This window comes from Scylla paramamosain, chromosome 29 (assembly GCF_035594125.1).
Source record: "Scylla paramamosain isolate STU-SP2022 chromosome 29, ASM3559412v1, whole genome shotgun sequence".
NCBI classification, from domain to species: domain Eukaryota; kingdom Metazoa; phylum Arthropoda; class Malacostraca; order Decapoda; family Portunidae; genus Scylla; species Scylla paramamosain.
The window spans coordinates 18,974,380-18,996,879 of record NC_087179.1 but is presented as its reverse complement, the minus strand read 5'-3'; the positions used below and the strand labels follow the sequence as shown (position 1 = coordinate 18,996,879).

The window sequence follows — 22,500 nt, the reverse complement described above, 5'->3', positions numbered from 1 at the left end:
GGGTTCGGGTGAGGGCTGGCGGAGGCTGCAGCACACTCCTCTTATTGTGCACGTGATTCCCGACCCAAGGCGGCGGCGACAGGTCATGGCAGTGTGAAAAGCCGCCAAGGTGACCTCTTCCCTTGGCTAGGTAGTGGTGGAGTTTATTGCCTCTACTTTATTACATCACTTCCTATTTGTGTTTTGGTGTCGCTAGTATAATACCACTTACCTCATGTTGCAACCCTTTGTCCTCCGGTTCTGTAAATCTTATATCCCTGTAGTTTATCCTTCCCCTTGCTGCCAAACTTAGATCATACGCGCCCTCACATCTGTAGAGTTTTATCATGCCGGTATTTCATTGGCGGCGGGTCATGTGCAAGCTGAGCGGGACCTTGTTACTGGGACCCGGCCTGGGGGAAGCGTGGCCAGGGGTCGTGGGTAGCTTGGGTCACCTGTGTTGCTATCCTGAAGGTGAAATGAGATCATGTTCCAGGCCAGGTGGGGTCAGATGTTGTAGAGTGGCCAGGTGTGGTGGAGGTCAAGGGCCGTAGAGAAAGGGAACGTGCGAAGGTATGAGGCATGTGGGGAAATTATTGGTCTGTGGTTTAAGTTTTATTGTCAGTGTTTGCAAGGATGATGTGGAGAGAAAAAAATCACCATCTGGTTGATACGGAAACTTTTTATTTATTTATTTATTTATTTTTTTTTTTCCTAGTTTTAACCAACACGCTTATTCTCTTAGTGTGATGTGTGACAAATATAAAACTGACAAACTGTTTTTTACTGTACAAAGGTGTTAAGCCTTAGACAAATTCTCTCTCTCTCTCTCTCTCTCTCTCTCTCTCTCTCTCTCTCTCTCTCTCTCTCTCTCTCTCTCTCTCTCTCTCTCTCTCTCTCTCTCTCTCTCTCTCTCATAATAATAATAATAATAGTAATATATAGAGAGGGGGAGATTATTAATAATTGATGACAGACACCAAAGTTTGAATAATGTCAAGGTAATGACATAATTACTATAAATTATCATGACAGCAAAATAAAATAACTGAATAAATGAGAATATCACATTTTTCCTGCTAAGAACATGTTTCATATTGCTTTTGGTGTAGGGTGTAGTGATTATGTAATCATTCCCGGCACTGGTCAGCTGGAGTGTGACTGTAGGTTGTAATGTGGTGTCAGGTGTTGGGTGATTTGTGGAGATGATAGATAGTAGTGGTACAGTGTGTCAGTGTGTGGAGATGATAGGTGGCAGTGATGCAGTGTGTTGGTGTACAGGTGTGGTGTTGCAATATGTGAAGCAAGGGAAAGGTTGTTAAGAAGCATGTGAGGGGGAAGTGAAAGGCTTCTCCTTCAGTGGATGTTGTGAGTTGCATCATGTGCCCTATTGATATAATTTATGATTATTCAGTAAAGTTGAGGATTGAAATTTTAAGATATTTTAGCTGATATCTTGATGACACTTTTCATGGTAATGTAATATTAGGGTTTGTGTATGCACTGTCATGTTTATTGTACAACTGTTATTTAAGCTGTCAAATACTTGAGCATTGATTGTAGCACATTGTCAGTCAACAGTTCACTAAGGGAAGAGGAATACATACCATATAGAAGCTTTGTTGGTTTTATTGAAGGTTTCTTTGTGGTTTGTATTATTTCATTGTATTGTGGGTGTAAGTTTGGTTTTGCTCTAGAAATGCTGTAAAAAATGGTGATTGGTTCCAAAATTCAAATCTATATTGGCTGTGTGCAGTTGTTTTCTGGGAAGGTGAAGTGCTGAGAGTTCGATAATATGTATGAAGTATTAAACTATGTCAAAAAGTTTACTTAAAATTAGATAAATGATCGATAATATGTATGAAGTATTAAACTATATCAAAAAGTTTACTTAAAATTAGATAAATGATATATTTCTTATAAAACTAGCCAAATCATATTATATTCCTACTGATCCTTATTGAAGACAAAATATTTAAGAATTTTCTGATGATGGACAATTAAGGAATAATGAGAAAGTTAACTAAATTCCAGAGGGTGGCAGGATGCTCTAGGCAGGGAGCAGTGAAGGTGTGGCAGGGTGGCTTACAGGGTGCAGGGACTCAGAATGGCTGAGTGCGGATGATACTCACAGTCATTGGTTGTGGGAAAGACACCATGATGATTTGTATAAGTAATAATATATGCTTTCTCATTGAAGCCAACTGAGTCATCCTGACGAGAGCTTCAAGACCAGATTAAGTTAGATATACTGCAGCAGAAGTTACTTGATTACTTGTTTAAGATCAGTGACCTAGAATGTTGAGATTGCTGATAGCAGAATAACATGTCTAAAATTACTCTCTCTCTCTCTCTCTCTCTCTCTCTCTCTCTCTCTCTCTCTCTCTCTCTCTCTCTCTCTCTCTCTCTCTCTCTCTCTCTCTCTCTCTCTCTCTCTCTCTCTCTCTCTCTCTCTCTCTCTCTCTCTCTCTCTCTCTCTCTCTCTCTCTTGCATACTGCCTCAGAAATCAGTTTATTAACCAAGTGTTTTTATTTTCCAGGTGGAACAGCCATAACCAACACAACTCAGGTACAAACTGGTATATGGATCCTCATAAAACAGGAGGCGGCATGAACCAGCAACCGCCACCTGCACACAACATGCCTGGCCCACCACAGCACCCAACCACTCAGCACCCTCCTGCCATGGGCCAGGCTATGCCCCCACGGCCCATGCAGCCTAACTACTCCATGCAGCCCCGGCCAGCCCACACTGGCGCTCCAGGGGGCATGGCATCCAAGCCCATGGGAGCTCCAGGTGGCCTTATGGGTCCAAAACAACAGACACAGGGAGGCATGGGTCCCAAGCCCATGGTGCAGGCAGCCACCGTGCAGCAGGTGCAGCAGAAGGCCCTCACCCCTATCCACCAGCCGGCCCAGCCCAAGCCCAACATGCCTGGCAACACCACTGCCAACATGATGGGCAAACCTTTCGGTTCAGCCGTCACCGTGTCCTCGGGCCGTCACCCCCCAAGCTGCCTGAGGCCCTGCAGCAGCCCCACACACAGCCACAGCAGCCTAAACCAGCCGTGTCTGTCCAGCAGCAGCACCATCAGCAACAACAGCATCAGCTGCAGCAGCAACAACAACAGCAACAACAGCAGCAGCAGCAGCAGCAGCAACAGCAGCAGCAACAACAGCAACAGCAGCAGCAGCAGCAGCAGCAGCAGCAACAAGCACAGCAGGAACAATCACAACAAAACCAATCCTCCAAGCCCAGTGTACCTGTCCAGCAGCAGCCAGCAGCAGCAGCAGCAGCCCCAGCAGCAGCAGTCTGTCAAGCCATCAGTACCTGTCCAACACCACAATCAACAGCCACCTAAGCCTAATGTACCTGTCCAACAACTACAGAACCAGCAGCCTCTCAAGCCTCTGGTGTCAGCCCAGCAGCAGCTGCAACAGCAACAGCAATCACAGCCTCCAAAGACGCCTGTCTCTCAGAACGCAACAACACTACCAAAGCCACCCACACCCTCAGTGTCAATCACTCCAAGCATTGCTAAGCCTACCCAGAGCTTACTTACAGGGAACCAGGCCAAACCAGTACAAGCCCAGGCTGCTTCCTCCCCCACCAAGCCTGTGCCAGCAGCCGTGCCCATCCCGGCCACTGTGACTGCCATCCCTGCCAAGCCCAGCACACCAGGTGCTACTCCTGCTGCAGTGCCCACCTCCACTCCTAAGCCTGCATCCAATGAGGCTCCTTCAGCCCCACAGAGCCAAGCACAGATGTCAAAACCCACCACCCAACCACCAGTGACCGTGACAGCCAAGCCAGAACAGCCTGCCAAATCCACCACCCCCTGCCATCACAACAACATCTACACCAACGGCAACCTCACCCACCAAGCCTGCCACAGCTCCAGCAGCTACAACCCCAGCAGCACCTCAGCCCAAGCCTTCTCAAACTGAGACTGCAGCTCCACAAAAACCCGCTGTGAGTGAAGCCCCAGCCACCCAGAAGCCTGTGGAGCCCAGCAAACCAGCTGAGGCACCAGCAAAGACCCACACCGTGCCCAGCGTCAATGGTGTGCCGGCATCCAAGACGACCATCAAGCCGGTCACCACAGCGCCACCACAATCCAAACCTGCTGACACTCCTCCCATCACTGATACCAAGCCAGCGACACTTCCAGCTTCCTCCCCCACCAAGCCAACACCTGCGACGGCCAAGCCCAAGGTGGAGGCCCTCCCCGCCTCAACCTAAGAAGGAGGCAGTAAAAGTGCCTTCCACTCCCAAGGCAGCTACAGAGAACTCCACAGAGACCAAGACCACCAACCACCTGGACACCAAGGAGGAGGCTGAAGAAACACCAAAGAAATTCCAGTCAAGGACACCCAGGGTAGGTGTTGGTTTGCCCCCCTCATGACCCATTCTGGATCACCAATTTCCTCTAGCATGGCATGAAAAATCCTTTGTCCAGCAGAAAGGATAAATGCTACAGGCTGTGCTGCTGTTTTCTGCAGACTGTAACTTCTGCAAATCTTAAGCTAGAGTAGTTAACAAGAGTCATGTCTTAATGTAAATGTAAGATTAAAGGAATGGAATAGAAAATATCAGCAGTAATTTAAACTCACTAAAACATAACTGATCCTCTCATCTCCACTAAGCCTAACCTTGTATTTTGACCCACAGCAAAAGCGAGAGGTGCAGGTGATGCAGGAGACGCCTGGAGATGAGCGGCGCAGCAAACGGTCGCGTAACCCAGCCACTCTGTACCAGTCACCCAGCACGGAGCCCCGTCAGTAGGCCACGCAAGAGTGAGCCAGCCACACCCAAGGCTCCCCAGGATAAACTCATCATATTCTTCAGGTGAGAGCATCAGACTGATAGACCATTTTATTATATCTCAAATTTGGCTGTGGTTTGTGTGAAAGTGCAGATGTTACCTTTGTGAATTAGAAGAGTGGTATTCTGTATATGTATTTCTTCAAAAATGTTAGAAGCTTATGAAGATAATCTGAAGTATAGTGGAGGAAATTTTTCCTATCCAAAGGGAAGGATATGGATCATTATGCGTATTATGGTATAGCAAGGATGAACCAGTTAATTTGAATCCTGATGCTGAATTGCTGGAAATCCAATGCAAATGACCCTCTCTTGGCTTATGCAGGGACGGTCAGTTTCTTCCCTATAAACTGGTAGAAATGTGAGAGGATAATTGTGAATGTATATAGCTGCAATGTCATAGGTGCTGGCTCATAAGGGAAATGTCAGCTTGGGAAACTGTTATGTTGTTTAGGCTTACACCAATTTTGCATTGAATTACTTTAGGTGTCATCCCTAATGCAAACTTCCACACATTGCAGAAATGAGCACGTAGCGGTGAGGAACTCGGAGGGCACCTTCTTCCTCTGTCAAGTGGCACAGAACGTCTTCAAAAACACACGCAAGATAAAGATCAGATGGCTGTCACCCATGGACCCAGATGACAAGAACTGCAGCACCTACACCCCAGACTACTACGACATCACAGGTGGGTGCTGCTACACATGCCGGCATCTTAGTGCTAAGTTCTTAGTTTGCTCCATTTCTTGTGTACTTTGAACATTAACACAAACATTAGGAAGCAGTATTTTTTACTTTATTCACTTTAAAATCAAGAGAGAAATGTTCTTATATTCTTTGAACATTAAAACAAACAATGGGAACTAGTATTTTTACCTAATTTCCTTTAAAACCAAGAGAGAAACATGCTTATATCTTGTGTTTTCTTCCAGATTTTGACTGCATCCTGACGACAGTGAGTCTTGAGCGGATAGATCGGAAAACGCTGCGATTACGGCCTGAGGAGGAGACACGAATCAACAACATCCTGAAGCGTGCGATGGATGTGGAGAAGGGCGTCCTGTCTGACAACTCCAACGTCAACCCAGATCATCCTGATGGATGTGAGTTGGGCCGCTTTTTGTTGTTATAGTGTGTGGTTCTTTTCCATGTCTTTCTTGCTACTTTTCCCCATTGCTTTCATTTCACTCCTGCTTCTCCTTATTTATTACCTTTGTGCTGTTGTTATTTGACATTATGCTTTTCTTTCCTCCTCCAACGTTTTTATTCATTTCTCCTTCCTGTTTTTTTGTGGCTTTCTCTTCTTCCTTACTTCCTTTTACTGTCCTTCCTTGTGTCATCTTTTGTGTGTTTCCATGGTTATGTTTCTTTTCAATGTCTAATAGAACAGATCCCACTCTCACCCCCTTTTTTGTTTTTCTTCAGATGTTTCTACCAATTATCTTGTTTCCTCTTCCTTAACATTGATCTTTTTATCATGAGAGTAACATTACAGATTAACCTTACATTCTCAACACACTTAAGCCTCTTAGTATTCTCATCTTCAACAGAACAGTTAAATGACCATCGACCCTAACACTTCCCAGCAGTTTGTATGAGAGACACACTAATGAAAGCATAGCAAGTCATAAAACACAAAATTAAATGGATCTTGTATGGAGGCTAATGTTGCCATGTTTCCCCCAGTGGATCTGTCACTTTACATCAATGAAGACCAGCTGAAGACAAGGAGGAAGCGAAGCTCTCCATCCAAGAGAAAGAAGAAAGAGGAGTCCTCTGGGGAGAGTGGAGTGGAGTCGGAGGATGGGTCCCATGACAGTGAAGGTGAAGGTAAGGGATGGTCTGTGTGGACTAGGCTGAGCTATCCTGTGTTGGGTGAGATTAAGTTCTCCCTGCTTCACAAATATCGAGTGTGTGTGGAAGACAATGCAGTGTAAGGTGTACAGATAATTGTAGCTGTGAGGGTAAGGGATGGTCTGTGTGGGGTTAGACTGAGCTATCCTGTGTGGAGTGAGATTGAGTCCCTAAGTTCTCCCTGCTTCACAAATGTTAGGTGTATGTGGAAGAAAGATGCAGTGTAAGGTATACAGATATTTATAGCTGTGAGAGTAACGGATGGTGTGTGTGTGTGTTAGGTAGACTTGAAATCTTAAGATACAGTGGGAAGAGTGGACAAAAAGGAGGCTGTATTTAATTCTTGTTTGTTTTGTGCAGGGGACAAGGAGGGGTCTGATTAATTCATGTTTGTTTTGTGCAGGGGACAAAGAGACTGCAATTAATTCATGTTTCCGCAGGAAAAATCAGGAAAGGAGGCTAATTATTTCGTGTTTATTTTGTGTGTGATATAAGGAGACTGATCAGTTTAGGTATATTTTGTGTGTATGGGACAAGAAAGGGCCTAATTAATTTTTGTTTATTGGGTGTGTCTGTTCCTTAATGTGTGTGAGTTATGATATTGCCTCAGAAAGGCTCCTGAAGAAGTCGACTGTTCCTGGTGTAGTATAAGGTTTACAAGGTTATCAGCAGTTTCAATAATGCCACAAGTTTGGTTTTAGTGTAGGACAGAATTGTTGATGGGAGATTAAAGAAATGTTCCAAATGGTCAGGTGTTGCTGTAAGTTGGTTATCAGTGTTGAGTTGACATCTGTATCTGGAAGTGTGCGGTATATTTATTGGATGGTTGATCTGCAGTCATTGCATTGACTTGTTTTCCTAAAAGGTCTTACAATCCCAGAATATTTCATGTTGATATACTGAAAGTTGTTGGTTTTACTCTTTGATATATTTACTTTCTGCTCTTATGTTCACAGTAAATATTTTGTTGAGGAAAATGTGTTCATGTATAATGTCTTTTTGCAGCTTCAATTTCCTTATGTTCTTATGTACACAGTAAATGTTTTGTTGGGAAAAATGTGCTGAGGCATGAGAGGAGAACATATAGTGAAAGTCACCGGCCATTCCAGGTGAGGTGAGCCCCAGGAAAGCAGCGAAAACTCCCTCCAGACGCAAGCCCCGGGCAGGCAGCAAGACCCCGAGCACAGCCAAGGGCAACAAGGCCTCCACCCCGGCTGCTGCTACTAAGACTAAAAGTAAGTGATGAGAGTGTCTGTGTTGTGCTCCTTTAAGGTGAAGGCAGCCAGGCCCGGGCCAGGTTAGGGGTGCTGGGTGGGGGCGATTGTGCTGTGCTGTACTTTCTTCCGACGTATAAAGTTTGGCTGATGGATCAGCAGAAAGACAGGAGTGAAAATGGCAATCCCTTTTGTGTATTGATAGTCAATGTGAAAAGCAATAGTGTGTTTAGGACAGGGAAACACTAGAGTATAAGATTACTTAGGTGAGTGAGGGATTCATGAGTTTTGTGTTGCTCTTAGGATGATTTAAGTTGTATAGACATAATTCACATTTGCCAAATGGTGTTATCCCAGCATATAAATGCACTTTCATTTTTTTAGTTGCCAGCAGTTTTCCTCTCAGTTTTATTACTACTGCATGCATGTAGCTAATAATATGTTTGGTGAGACTCGGGAATCCCACATTCTACTTCATGGGAGTGGTAAATGGATGGCATGCCTTCACACTGGCTGCACCCAAATAGCTTAGCACCCGCAGTCTCACGTTTAGTTCCTGCATAACATCGCTCCACCATACTTGGTCATTCTGCACAGGTTCTCACTTGGTGCTTGATAAGCTTGCAAGGTACCACACCTCACAGTCAACACTCTAGTAGATAATACTATCACTGGCTATGTATGTATATGTGTGCATGTGTACATGTGTGTGTGTGTGCGTGCGTGCGTTTAGTGTACGATTGAGAGTGGCTTTGAGGAGAGTGAAGGTAATGCCTGTGAGCAGACTTGATGGGTAACACGACACTTGAGAGGAAATGTAAGCCTGAGAGGAGTCACCTTGATCATGTTCAGCTCAGTTGTGCACTGTTCACTACACCTGACACAGACACACCATCCCTCAGGTGTGTGTGTGTGTTTGTGTGTGAAGCTCCAAATTGTTGTCAGGGGCCACAATGCGGGACACCAAATGGCAGCATCCAGTGTTGAAAGGAATATCAGATCTGTCCTAAGCTTGGCAGTCAGATTAGTAGAATAAGTGAATAAGATTGCTTATAATATGTAAGAATAAAGTTAAGGCCCTGCTGACTACCCAATATTGCCTCTATCTGTTTACACACCCACCTGTGATGTAAAGTTTGAAGGACTGGTGAACTGACCCAGAACTACCTCCAGTAAGGAAACAAGCACAGTGTTTCTTTTGTGTTGCTTGGCTAAGTGACGAGTGCCGCTGTTGTGCCGGCCGTCCACTTGTTGCTCTATACCTCATGCCCATCTGTACACTTGTCCCAGTCCAGCTTGGACTGTTTACTTGGGCAGATGGTCTGTTGAGGAGAGTAATGCATGACAGTCTGTAGGATTCTTTTCATTGAATACTAACTGTTGTTACTTTTGTTGTGGTTCTGAAAATTATTATTTAAGACATTAGGTCATTGTTGTTGAGTGAGACTGTAACTGTGATCTTGAACATTTTAAATTCCACTTAATTCAGACCAGTACTCCATATTAAACAATGATCCACTTGACATAAAGGTTCCAGATGGCATGCACCAAACCCTACTTCACCTGGAGCCAATCCCAGTACAAAGGATGGTGGAATTATTCATTTTACCCCTTATTTAGTTTGATAGAAGATTTAAAGGTTGAATCTCAACAAAATATGCTCCTGCACCAAGCAAGCTTGCTAACAAGTTTTTCCTCCTTATTTCCAAATGAAATGCCCTATTTTAAGAATGGGGAGGACAGTGTTTCATTATATAACATCTACCTGTGTATGAGCTTGCATGTACATTATGTCTGTATTAGGAGAGAGGAGCAAAGATCATTGGATACAGAAGACTAACCCTGGCAGTGTGCTTTGCTTGGCCCGGGTCTTGTCTGTCCTTGCTGGAAATATTTCTGGGTTTATGTCACGGTTCAGCTATCATGGGTTAACACCTTTCCCAGCCACTTTGGGATTGAGGCAGTCAGTCAAAGTAACCAAGGAAATTCAGTAATTCAATTTGTGTCATTTTCCTCTGAGCAGCGAGGTAACTTCATGAGCCTGAAGAGTTTATAACAAGGTAAGACTCCTGCCTGGCTGAGTGAACCACCTCGTAACATGTCCTCATTACTAGTAACTGATACCTGGTGTGGGTGTGGATGTGGACGTGAGTGTGTTGTACTGGTTTTTAAAGTTCATGGATGTTATTGACTTGTATCATCTCCACACTGTTCCAAATGCTAATTTTTATGAATGAGATGCTGCATTTGTTAACATCCTTACAATATGTTCTTTTCTAATTATACCTCGGTGGAAAATCATAACTAACCATGTTTTCCCTTAAGTTGAATTCATGATTTCTTTTTCACTTTCCATAATGAATGCAACCAGAGTTCAATAATTTTCCTTTTTTGTGAAGTTTGTCTCTTCTTTCCGTAGTGAATGCAAGCCAAATTTATTAATCTACCTTTGTGAGTCTTGTCCCTTTCCATAGTGAATGTGATCTAAATTTACTCATCTTTCTTTGTGAGTCTTGTCTCTTTCTATAGTGAATGTAATTTGAGTTTATTTATTTTCCTTTGTGAATCTTGTCTTTGTTCCTTAGTAAATGCAACCCACTTTTACTAACTTTCCTCTAAAGCTTGCCTGCCTTGCTCAGCTCACTCATTACCTGAAGTGGGCTACATGACATAGTGTGCAAGTTCCACTCCATGGTATAATATCCAGAGACTTGAAGGAATGACACTTCATGACTCAGTGTGTTTCACTTCTTTGAGTCTTGTATTATTCCTCTTTAGACTCTCTCTCTCTCTCTCTCTCTCTCTCTCTCTCTCTCTCTCTCTCTCTCTCTCTCTCTCTCTCTCTCTCTCTCTCTCTCTCTCTCTCTCTCTCTCTCTCTCTCTCTCTCTCTCTCTCTCTCTCTCTCTCTCTCTCTCTCTCTCTCTCTCTCTCTCTCTCTCTCTCTCTCTCTCTCTCTCTCTCTCTCTCTCTCGTGTAGAGAATCTGATGTTCACACTGCATGATTGATTCTTTCCTCTATGCACACTCCATTACTGAAATCTATTGCCTATGTGTATGTTTGTGAGAGAGAGAGAGAGAGAGAGAGAGAGAGAGAGAGAGAGAGAGAGAGAGAATGTGTGCGTATATGTTTAAGAGCATAGTGTTTTTGGAGGCTTTGGGAAACGAGTGTTTGTGTGAAGGAAGGGCAGTAGTGTGAAGGAGATGGACTGTTTGTGGGTGAAGTGACAGACCTGGACCCTTTCTTGTTAATGTTACATTGGGATTAGTGTGAAAAGTGGATTGGATTGGGTACAGGGAAGGGGGATGAGTCTATTCTGTGATGTGTGTGTGTGTGTGTGTGTATAATGCTTGTGAGAGAGTTTTATTCCTCTAATTTATGTTAATGTAGAAGGAAAAGTTGTGAATGTGATGCAGTTTATTCTATAGTGTGTGTGTGTGTGTGTGTGTGTGTGTAAGTAATGATTGTAAGAGGCAGATTTATTCTTCTACTTTGTGTATAGATGGAAAGGTTTTGCTTGGGGCATACCAATACTGACCACCCTCATAAACTCAGACACAAACTGTAGCTGCTTATTTTGAATCTTATAGGTTTTTCCTCCATAAATTACAGGTACACCATTGATTTAGGCATGGAAGGAAATTTTTACACAGCAATTTCAGGCACACAAGAACATGATCATAGTGGCGAAAGTACGGGAGATCTCATCATGTCCTCTTGGTCTGAATAAGCCACTGCATGCCTCCTCTGTGTTGTGTTAATGTGTATACGCTTAACCTGGTGAATGGATAATGTCTCTGCTTCTGCTTGTTATTGGGAGAAAGTTTTTTTTTTTATAGATGTAATGATATAGATAGATAGCCTTTGAATTATGCAAACAATAGACCCCATCATCTTAAAAAACATTTCAGGAACTTGTGCAGATGTACTAATTGTTGTTATGGAATTACCACTGTATAGGCAAGGCATTCATCAGTACTCATCCTCACACCTTTACTTGAAATTGTTGTTACAGTATTGCAATATAGGCAAAGCATTCATCAGTACTTATGGTCACACCTTTACTTGAAATCACTGTTACAGTATTACAATATAGGCAAGGCATTCACCAGTACCATCCTCACACCGTTACTCACTCTCCTGCAGCACCCAAGGCCGGCCAGACATCAACCCCAAGAAGCACTGTCAAGGCATCTGCTGCAAAGACGCGAGGCACCCCCAAGGCCACTCCTGCCAAGGCCGCCTCCCCTAAAACCACCCCAAAAGCCACCGTCCCCGCCAAGGCAACTCCCAAGATGGGGCGGCGGGCTGCAAGGAAATAGCCCGAGGCCCAATCATCTGAGCCTGCCGACCAGAGCCCAGAGGAATCTAAGAGCATAAGAGGAAGCCCACCCAAGAACCTTACCGCCTGCATTCGGCTGATGCTCCTTGATAAATAACAATCCGTCGTCCAATTGTTGGTTTATAAGGGAAAGGGAACGAGTGAGCAAGCGAACCCCTGGAGATGAGCTTTGTGGCGCGGAGGAGTGTGACCGAGCTGTGGTGTGTGGAAGCGGTGCACGTGTAGCGACGAGCAAAGGCATAAAAGAGGTGTTTTCCTTGTGTATTATCTCATGGACTTTCTTCTCTCTGCCTCCTCCTGTATCTTTTTCAATGCTGCCACTATTACTTTCATTCTCCACCTATTTCTTTTTCAACACCACTAATATTGCTTTGCTGTTTTTTGCTCCCTCTTACTACTACAATCTTTAGTGTTTGTTGCACCATCTGTCATTACTACTACTACTACTACTACTACTACTACTACTACTACTACTACTACTACTACTATGACTACTACTTCTAATACTTTGCTTCTAATTAAACTAACACCACAACCACTACTGCTGTGTCAGTCTCGTCTCCCCAATGTGTCGTCATCAGAGTTTCACCCAACTCGGCTCTCCACAGAGGACCCAATCAGAAGGCTGTTTGTCCTTGGTGTGTGAGCTGCCTCCCTCCCTGCATGAATGATGGTGCCTGAGAGAGTAAGTGTGTACAGAGCTCAGTGGGGGGTACATGTAACCAGTTTTAAATTAACTAGAGGATAGGTTATGTTCAGAGTACATATTAATGTTTTAATCTATTGTATATGTATAATAGTTCTAAATGTACAACTCAAACTTTGTATTATAACAATTTGACAATGTGGCATTCCCCTTCCCTTCCCTCCCTCATCCCCTTTCCTACTCCTCCTCCCCCCACACCCACCCCTCCCCGCCTTCGCCTCTCCCACCCCTGCCCCACGTCGGGAGGCTGGGGCGTCGGGTGATCAATCAACTCCCGCAGACTGTAAATCACTGCTCAACCTGAAATTAGTTCTTACTTTGGAGGTGTGTCCTCTCTTGGGCCCTGGGTGAGGGATGCAGCATGAGTTCATTCTGATGCATTAGTAAGGTTTAGTCCCAATGACAAGAGGCACCACATCCCTTTCTCTTATTGGGTCATTACAGAGTTTTGAGTTTGTATACTAATGTAAATCCATAAAACAGTGGGTCTTGCAATCATTCTTTTTAAGAGTTTTATTTTTTTGTTACTTTTCAAAGTGGAAATGCAATATTTTGCTACTGTTCAATGCACGATTACTACTTGCACTTAAGTACTGAGCAATTGGCTTAGGAATTACTCAGCAGTAGCATAGTAGTGTCTGCCCTCTACCTCGAGGCGATGAGCGAGGAGCACCTGTCCTGTGCAGGGCGACGAGCCACACCAGCCGTGTACATTCTTCATATATGCCGTGTAAGATTGACGTATTATTTTTTGACTAACCTGATGAAAGCGGATTTGTCTGAGGCAGTGTGTGCTGGCCGGGTGGAGGGCAGACAGTGGTAGGCTGTACATAGTGACGATCGTAACATTGATGTGCTGTCTTGATCGTAGGTGTGTGACTTGCGAATGCTGTCTGTGTTACAGATTATATTTGGCTGTAATTCTTAGAAACCACATGAGTGGTAAGAATGATGAAAATAAGTCCATCCTAGTTTTCAGAACTTAAAACACGTGCCGACCCCATAACGAATCTGTCATGAAGGCTGTTGTCTGACCACTTGGGTACATTTCTGCCTGGGTTGGGGTGTACCTGGAGGCAGTAGTAAGTAGTACTGGAAGTTATGACTGCATTCAAGTTGTGTTTAAGATTTAACATCCTTGAGCATATCTGGGCTATGGTAGAGATGTGCTGAGTGAGTGCTGTTCTGTGCATAACCAAGCCCTGTATTATCTTAAGCCTAATTTCTTAGCACTCTTCAGGGCAGCAGGAAGAGGTCTGCCTGGGACTCTCACTGCTGGGCCTGAAGGGTGTTTACCAATAGATAGGGGGTTTATGTGGGAGGTATATTGACCTTATTTTTTTTATATTAGGATGGGCATTTCTGCCCATATGTGAACCAAGAAAATCCATTGTCCTTGGTTTTGTGCTGAGTAAACTCCAATATCTGATGAGCTCCTGAATGTTCTCCACTGGTGTGTAAACATTACCGATATTAGGTGTAATGTACATGGAACCGACCTGTTCTTTCATATAGTTTGTGTAATGAACTGGCAACGTGACTGTTTAAACGAGTTGCTTTTATAACAGTGTTCGGTGAATTTTATACAAGTTTCGAGGACTTAGGGTGTTTGTAAATTTTCAATTTAACGCCCTGCTAGTGCAAACCTACCTAGCTGCTGGCTCTAATGTGCAGGGAGCGATGCCTGGCAGGGGGCAACAAGGGCGGAACAGAAAACTGAACTATTGCTGTTGACATCCAGTGTGCTGTACCTGTTAGATCTATAGACTGACAAAGCAAGGAAACTGAGGACTAAATCACGTGCTGCTCTCAGCAAGCAGGTGGCTGGAACTGGTGTTCAGGAAAAGGATAATGATGTGTGATGAATTTCAGTGACGTCATAAGAGCAGCTAGTCTTGACACAGTTCACCACCTGTCACTGAGCATTACAGAAGCTGTTACTTAATGTTGAGGTCAATCTGTGGGCCAACAAGTGATTAACTGGAGACTAAGGAAGGTGTAATTGTGGTGCAGGTGCAGAACCCCACTCACTATCATGAAGTCTCAGCCAGGCAAAGGCTGGAAAGTGACTGACTGATACTACTGTACCACGTCCCTGCCATCAAGGGAACATGTCAGGAAGGGCTGTGGAAGTAACCTGCATTTCCTCATGCAGCAGTCAGCCCAGCCAGCCAGCCAGCCAGCCGCTGGGCCGCCCTGCCTCGCTCGTCTCCACCTTGTGTCATGAACTTACAGCTACTCACTGAAAGGCATTTTTAAAACCGACCGACAAAATATATATAGTATAATAATTGTAAACAAAAGCGGACTGGATTGCACGTAACCCATGTGATTACATTGTATTTTTAATGGAAGAACAATTACTGATAATTTGCCATTGATGTTTGTTAACCCCTAAGATATCAAAGTTGTGTAAATTATGCTTTTTTTCACTAGTTGCTATTAAAGATTATTTTGAGGAAAACTATATATTTATTTTAATGTCAGTGATCCTTTCTGGAAAACAATGGCTGTTTGTAGGGGAAAGGGCTTGTGTTTTAGACATTTTGTTTAGTCAGTCGCCCAGATGCTAGACCGAACTCATGTCAGACAACGGATTAGTTTCATCTTTTTGCAACTGACCATTTTCAAGAGGTATTTTACATACAGTAAGTAGGTCACATTGTAGCAATGTGCCATTGTTTTCATAAGTAAATATCATTGTACAATTGACTCTTAATTTCCTTTTCCAGGCAAACTTGGATTACCCGTGGTGGTGATTGTTGAATGAACTGTTTGTGCTGTATGTGGTGGAATGTGTGTGTGTGTGTGTGTATGGTCTGACAGATTATTGAGGCGAGAGAAGTTACTGCATGTGTAGTCAATATGGTACTTTGATCTCTTGGGAGACAGTGTTCACCATTTGAATCTAAGAACAAGCGGCAGGGAGAGAGAGAGAGAGAGAGAGAGAGAGAGAGAGAGAGAGAGAGAGAAAACTTCCCCAAGAATCTGGCGGATGAATTGCACTTGCTGTCAATTAGCCATGTGCCGTGGGTGCGTGAGTGGTGACCGTAGCTTTAAAAACAGTTGGGAGTTAAGGGTTACAGGACGCGTTAGGAGAGCGGCGTACATTTTTTTTTTTTCGGCCATTTTGTGAATGTAGCCTCTAGCGTGGAGCTCAATAGAGGCTACCTGCGCGAGGGACGCCGCCAGACGCACCCGGCCGGCCCGCACATCCCCCACACTTCCCCCAAAGCTCCCCAATCCTCTCCCTCCTTTAAAATCAAACCTCTCAGCCAATGAGCGCATATATCTGCAGCGCGCGTCCTAAACTATCCAATGGTCTGTGGCCTTACAATCTCCTCTGAACCAATGGGAGAGCCGCTTTTACTCCCACCAGGCCAATCAGCGTGAGTCTCCCCAGCCCGCCAAAAGCCTCCCTTAGTGTCCATGAGAGGCTCCACACGTAAATTCCTGTCGGTGTTTTCCGCATAAATTCGGTGAGTACTGCCAGTGGTCGAGGCGTGGCGGGCTGAACGGAGTGTTTCCTGGGCGGGGAGATGCCGGGGCTTCTGCTGTAGTGTTTAGGTGGCAGCGAGGGCGGCGTGAGAGAGAAGGAGAGGAGAGAAAAGTGAGAGGGATCGGGGCGTTCAAATGTGGCGGGTGACGCGGCGTCCCTCTCACTACTCTCACAACCTCCCCGTATGCCGCTTCTTTCCCTTATTCCCGTATTTATACTTTTCTTAATCCCTTGCTTATGTCACTGGTGTGTAGGTGTATGTGTGTATGTATGTGAAGATGTGGGGAGGTGGAAGGTGTGTGGAGGCGTGTCTGGAGGTCGGTGGAGGTCGGCGTGGCGTGGACTCAGTGGAGTGGCAGATGGCGACACCCTCCACACACCACAAAACTCCACCCACTCCGCTCCTGCGCCGCCGCCTCTCTCTCTCTTCCCTCCACTACCTCCTCTTCCACATTTATCCACATTATCAATAACTTGCTCAAGATTCAAACGCAAGAGGCACTAAATACGCGTTCTTTTTAGTTTTTATCAGTATTTGATAACTTAAGAGGTTTGTCCGTCATGCAGTTGCCGTGTCATGCTTAATGCAATGTTATTTTGTACAAAATTGCCCCCTTTTTTTTCTTTTTTTTTTTTTTGGCTTTAATACTCTATCTTGTATCAATTTAACCACCTGAAGCCGCGCAATAACCACAGAATGCTATCAGTATTACCTCAATACTTAAGACTGAATTAAACTAAACTACCCAAGACTGGTAGGTTGGGTGGGTGTGCCCCTGGGTTAGCATGGAAGCCTGTATGTGTGTGTATGTGTAGTGATGGCTCGGGGGCGTGGGGGAGGGGTGAATGGGAGTGCTGGGAAGCGAGTAGCGGGATGGTTGACTGGTATAGTACGCTCCATGCTCCATTCACGACTTCACCGCTAATGACTGTGACTGAGGTGATGCGGGTCTAGCGGTGGTGGTGTCGGTGGACGGGAAGGGGACATGGTGGTGCTGGTGGTGGTCAGTATGATGGATTCTAATCTTGGTAAAGTTGCTGGTCATGTTACATTTTTTTACTTATTAGTATAGATTAGTAATATGAGAAGATGAGAATTTGTACTTGTAGATTCTCTCTCTCTCTCTCTCTCTCTCTCTCTCTCTCTCTCTCTCTCTCTCTCTCTCTCTCTCTCTCTCTCTCTCTCTCTCTCTCTCTCTCTCTCTTCCTTAATTCTTTTTTTTTTTCAATAGCAGGAAGAAGTTATGAACTTAAGCACCTATCCTAAGCCTAACTGATTTCTCCATTATTGCATACTTTATTATTATTATCATCACCATCATTAATGCAGTATTACCTTAACCACTTACACGTTCTGACAAAGCTCAATCATTGCTCCATGTGACTTTTCTTTGTCCTTGAAGATTCTTGTTATTCCTCCAGTTAGCTAGCTAATCAAGACTCAGGAAATGCCGCAACTTCAGCTTTCCTTTGCAGCACAAATGAGCATATTCTGAACACTTCTGTATCGCACCTCCACTTCAAAAGACTAGTTGAAATTGCAGTGGTTTTGAACGGTGTTTTTACCGTTCTAGTGACAGACTAACAAGATTCATACATTATTAACAGGATAAACACTTGAAAACCCGGCGAATTATCTCCGTGTCCTTTGAAAATAGTCATGGTGAGAAAGCACAGCGTTTCAGAAGAACGTACAAAGAATAGAGATGAGAAGATTGTAGTAGGCGTTCTGCCATATTATGGCTTCAAAACTGCTACAAATAATGACTATTGGAACATGCTTAGATCACAAATTAACGAAAAGCGCAGCGAATATCGCAAATAAGGCGATAATAAAAGTACGTTACTATAACCACACTCCCACTGTATTATGCCTAACGAGATAGAGAGATAACACCCGAATCCTCCTTTTTGATAGTGAGCGGCTGTGATTAAAGAGATAGGAGGAGGAGGGGTAGGGAGAGATAACGATAGATGCTCTTTCTCTTTTCTGATAACTCGATGACGAATGAGGTAGATAGGATGAGTCAGGAGGGATCAGTTTGGGGGTGATTAGAATGAGTTAGAAATGGCAGGAGGAGTAGATAGATAAATTCTCTTTTTTCTTGCTGTGACTAGAATGAGGAATTAGTAGGTATCATTTAGGAGGAGGAGGGGGAAGATAGGGAATAGCGACAAATCCTCCCTCTCTCTCTCTTCTCTATTCTCTGATAACTGGAATGATATAGGAGTCAGGAGAGAGCCGAGAGACCAGTCTAAAGGTAGCGGCTGGCCCGGTAGGCACGCTAGCACGCGAGTGAGAGGTGAGGTGACGGAGGAGTGGCGTGGCGTGGCGTGCTGTGAGAGGCGGCGGTGTGTTGTGTGGTGTGGTCTAGTCCGGTTGAGTCAGTGGCAGGTGTCAGTGGTGGGCCGGACCTGGACTAATGTTGACCACTTCTGCGTCTTGACCGGTCCTGTGGGAAGCGTGTGAGTGTGAGGTGGGTAGTAAGCGTGAAGGCAGCAACACGTGGCTAAGAAAAGTTGGCAGGAATGTTTTTTGGGGGGACTAACCGCTTATGTTGACCACTCCTGCGTGTTGACCGGTCCTGTGGGAAATGTGTGGAGTGTGGGAGAGTGAGGTGAGTGTGGAGGCAGCAACACGTGGCTCAGAAAGGAGGTATCTGTCAGAAAGGATACATTTTGGAGTGTTTGTCCCCTTGTACCCCTTCTCTCGACCTTTGTGTAGCCTGCTAGTGTCCTCGCCTCCCCTCACGACCTTGCAACCTTCTGAAGCGTGTGTCGGGAAGGGTGTGAAGGAAAGGGTGCAGTGACAGACAGACCAAGAGGGGGAGGGAGTGTTCATTCAAAGGCTAGACTCCAGACCAGCACCTGAACTGAAGTGATATTGTGACAGATAATCCCACCGTGTGAACAAAAGTGTCATGGGGTGTTGTTGAGTTTAGTGCGTGCGAAGTGACAGTGTTATCAGTGTGTTTTGTGAATTGGTTGCGGAGACTTCATGTGATCTTGTGTGTCTTGAAATGGGTGTGTTTGCTTTATTTCGTCTAGTATGTAAACTGCCATTTTTCTTATCGTATTTATCTTGTACAATAAATGTGCATATAGTGATCATACAAATATTTATTATTATTATTTGTTTATTTATTATTTATTTATTTATTTTATTTTATTTATTTTATTTTTTTTTTACATTTAAGATGTGAAATGTGAAATTTGTGTGTGTGCTTTTGGAAATGAATAGATCGCGTTTAATACTTTTTTTTTTTTTTACGTTAAATTTATGTCTTTTGAGAATGGAAATACCTCGCTTTCATCAGTATTAAAATTTGTACCCTTCTGAAACACTACTAATATTTTTTCCCACTCGGTTACCATAATACGAGGAACCTGTGGTGATAGAAATACTGGATATGATACCACCTGTTGCCCATTGCGGGACATAATCTGACGACACATTCTGAGACAGGCGAGGTTGAAACACGGAAAAGTATGACAACCTCCTGCTTATAACGTAGTTCTTGTGAAATTTCAATACAACTTTATACTTTCCCTACGAACTAAAGTGAAGTGAAAAAAAAGTAAATTATATAGAATACTTGCATAAATCCGCTTGAATTAATATATTATTATTAAAAAGTGGCTGTTTTTTTTTCTGTATGAACAAAAATTAAGAAATAAAAAAGAATAAAAAGCAAATAAATAAACAAAACATGCATAATATCTCCATCTAAATCACAATATCATTAAGAGTGGCTGTATTTTAATCATTCAGCACTAAGGAGACGCGGGAGGAAGGAGAGTCGAGGAAAGTGACATGAACAGAGAAGCCTGCTTTGTAATACTGTGGTGTTGCTGACCCAGGAATCTTGTCGACCAGCCCAGTGAAGCACCTCATTGCATCATGCCTAGGTACTGTAGCCTGCCGAGAGTTGTACTGACTAATGATAGAACTGCGAGAGAGAGCGCGAGAATGGACCATAAAATTGTTAGAGAGAGAGAGAGAGAGAGAGAGAGAGAGAGAGAGAGAGAGAGAGAGAGAGAGGAGGGAGGATCATATTCTGAAACACTTGCGCCTCATCTCCACTTTCATAAGGCTCTAGTTGGAGTGACACGGATTTTTTAAGGGTATTTTTACGATTCTATGACAGATTTGCAAGATTTATGCACTGTTGACAGCAGAAACAATCTTGAGAATCCGGTTAATATCCCTGTGGCCTTTAAAAGTAGTCGTGATGGGAGAGCAAACCGTTTCAGAATACGGGCGAGAGAGAGAGAGAGAGAGAGAGAGAGAGAGAGAGAGAGAGAGAGAGAGAGAGAGAGAGAGATTAATTTTACTTAGTTATAAGTATAGAACTTTTTTTTAATGGTGATGGGTTGTCTCGGCACTAAATTTACTTTAATTTTGTTGCTTCTTGTTTATTTATACACCAGTATTGATTATTTTGGCTGGTGGGAGTTGCTATACTGTGTGTGTGTGTGTGTGTGTGTGTGTGTGTGTGTGTGTGTGTGGTGTGTGTGTGTGTGTGTGTGTGTGTGTGTGTGCGTCATGCTATTGTAGGAATGTCACAGGGGGAGGGCTGAAGGGTGGCTGGGCAAGGTGGGTGGGAGATGGCCAGGGAGCCAGCCATTCACCCCCCCCCCCTCCCTTGTTACTACTACTACTACTAAAGTACTCTCGCATTCCCCCCCACGCTGGCTGACTGGCAGGGCTTCTTACTTCTTACCAACGCAGCTGTCTCTTATCTTCACCCTTTTCCTTGAGTTAGTAATGAAAGTAACGCTCATTATACAACCTTTTCTCTCTCTAGCTGGCCTCTTATCATTACTTATTTGTTAGCAACACAGCTTTGTTTATGCAGTTGCCTTCCTTCACCATTGACTTATTAATAAATGGATGTGACACTCATTACACATCCTTTTCGTTTCTCTAACTAGTTTTTCATCCTTATAGAAAACTTACCAACACGACCAACACTGCCTCAGCCACTACATTTCCCTCCCCTCCTGCCCTCCCCTCTGGTTTCTTCTTATCCCAGCATCATATTTCATGCTAATACGAAGCTCCTGTATCTCCCCGTGTCTGTAAAGTGATCTGAGATACTGTCACACACGGCTTTATTAGTTTGTCGCCTGAATTACCGTGATGCGTGTGGTGGTATGTTGCTCTAACACATGCAAGGTAATACTAAGCTGGGATTGGCTAAAGAACAGAGACTAGACACACGGGTTCTGTTCTCTCTTGTATAACACTGACTGACGTGTGTGTGTGTGTGTGTGTGTGTGTGTGTGTGTGTGTGTGTGTGTGTGTGTGTGTGTGTGTGTGTGTGTGTGTGTGTGTGTGTGTGTGTGTGTGTGTGTGTGTGTGTGTGTGTGTGTGTGTGACACCTCACCCAGCCAGGTGGCGGCAACAGCGGCAGCGTGGAGATGGAATGGTGAGCATGTGTTTATTTGTAGAGAGAGAGAGAGAGAGAGAGAGAGAGAGAGAGAGAGAGAGAGAGAGAGAGAGAGAGAGAGAGAGTACAGTGAACCCTTTATAGCAAGAATACCATTTCTACCCATTTCTTGTCAAGACTGCACACACACAGACACACACACATTTGCACTAATAAGCTTATAATGAACAATCCGGTGAAGCTTTAAAAGGTATGGGAAGGAAGGAAGGAGAAAGGGATTGAAAGGGGAGGAGATGGGGTGGGGGGGCGCGTAGGTAAAAGAAGGGGAAGGTTTAGATGTAGGAAGTGAAGGGGAGTAAGTGTCGAAGCGTATACCGGCCGGTGACCTCTTGTAAAGGCGAAGGCAGCCAGACAAGTGCTGACGCCGCCACGCCACGCCCCCCTTGCAGAGTTCCCCGTGCTGTGTCTTTTGTAAGGGCGTGCAGGTGCTGAGGTGTGTGTGGGAATGCTGGGTTGTAAATGAACTAACTGGACAGGGTAGGTTAATGATGTGGGTGTGTTAATTTGTGTTAGGTTAACTTTTTAATGTGGTAGTGTTTGTTTTGCTACTATTATTGCAGTACTGAGGACGTTAGGTATTGTTACTACTACTACTACTACTACTACTGCTACTACTATTACTACTACTA

General features: G+C 44.2%; 2 protein-coding genes across 20 annotated transcripts in view; both read left to right on the top strand.

Moving 5' to 3' along the window:
• The window catches only part of LOC135115552 (putative uncharacterized protein DDB_G0285119), a 69,882-nt gene extending 54,255 nt beyond the window's left edge, over positions 1 to 15,627 (top strand). For 5 of the 8 annotated variants that reach the window (XM_064032439.1, XM_064032438.1, XM_064032442.1 and 2 more), the window contains 2 exons: positions 2,520 to 4,358; positions 4,652 to 4,820. In XM_064032439.1, coding sequence (XP_063888509.1) covers positions 2,520 to 3,927 — 1,408 coding nt within the window. In that variant the 3' untranslated portion in view covers positions 3,928 to 4,358; positions 4,652 to 4,820. Of the gene's footprint in view, positions 1 to 4; positions 131 to 2,519; positions 4,359 to 4,651; positions 4,829 to 5,325; positions 5,493 to 5,736; positions 5,908 to 6,490; positions 6,635 to 7,767; positions 7,894 to 9,895; positions 9,933 to 12,017 lie in introns of those variants that run through there. The other 3 variants (XM_064032446.1, XM_064032445.1, XM_064032443.1) reach the window with 3 other exon arrangements.
• Positions 15,628 to 16,241: 614 nt separating this feature from the next.
• LOC135115550 (delta(14)-sterol reductase TM7SF2-like) overlaps positions 16,242 to 22,500 on the top strand; it is a 23,435-nt gene continuing 17,176 nt past the window's right edge. For 2 of the 12 annotated variants that reach the window (XM_064032431.1, XM_064032428.1), the window contains exons 1-2: positions 18,667 to 18,721; positions 20,191 to 20,327. In XM_064032431.1, the coding sequence (XP_063888501.1) occupies positions 20,320 to 20,327 (8 nt within the window). In that variant the 5' untranslated portion in view covers positions 18,667 to 18,721; positions 20,191 to 20,319. The other 10 variants (XM_064032430.1, XM_064032426.1, XM_064032427.1 and 7 more) reach the window with 9 other exon arrangements.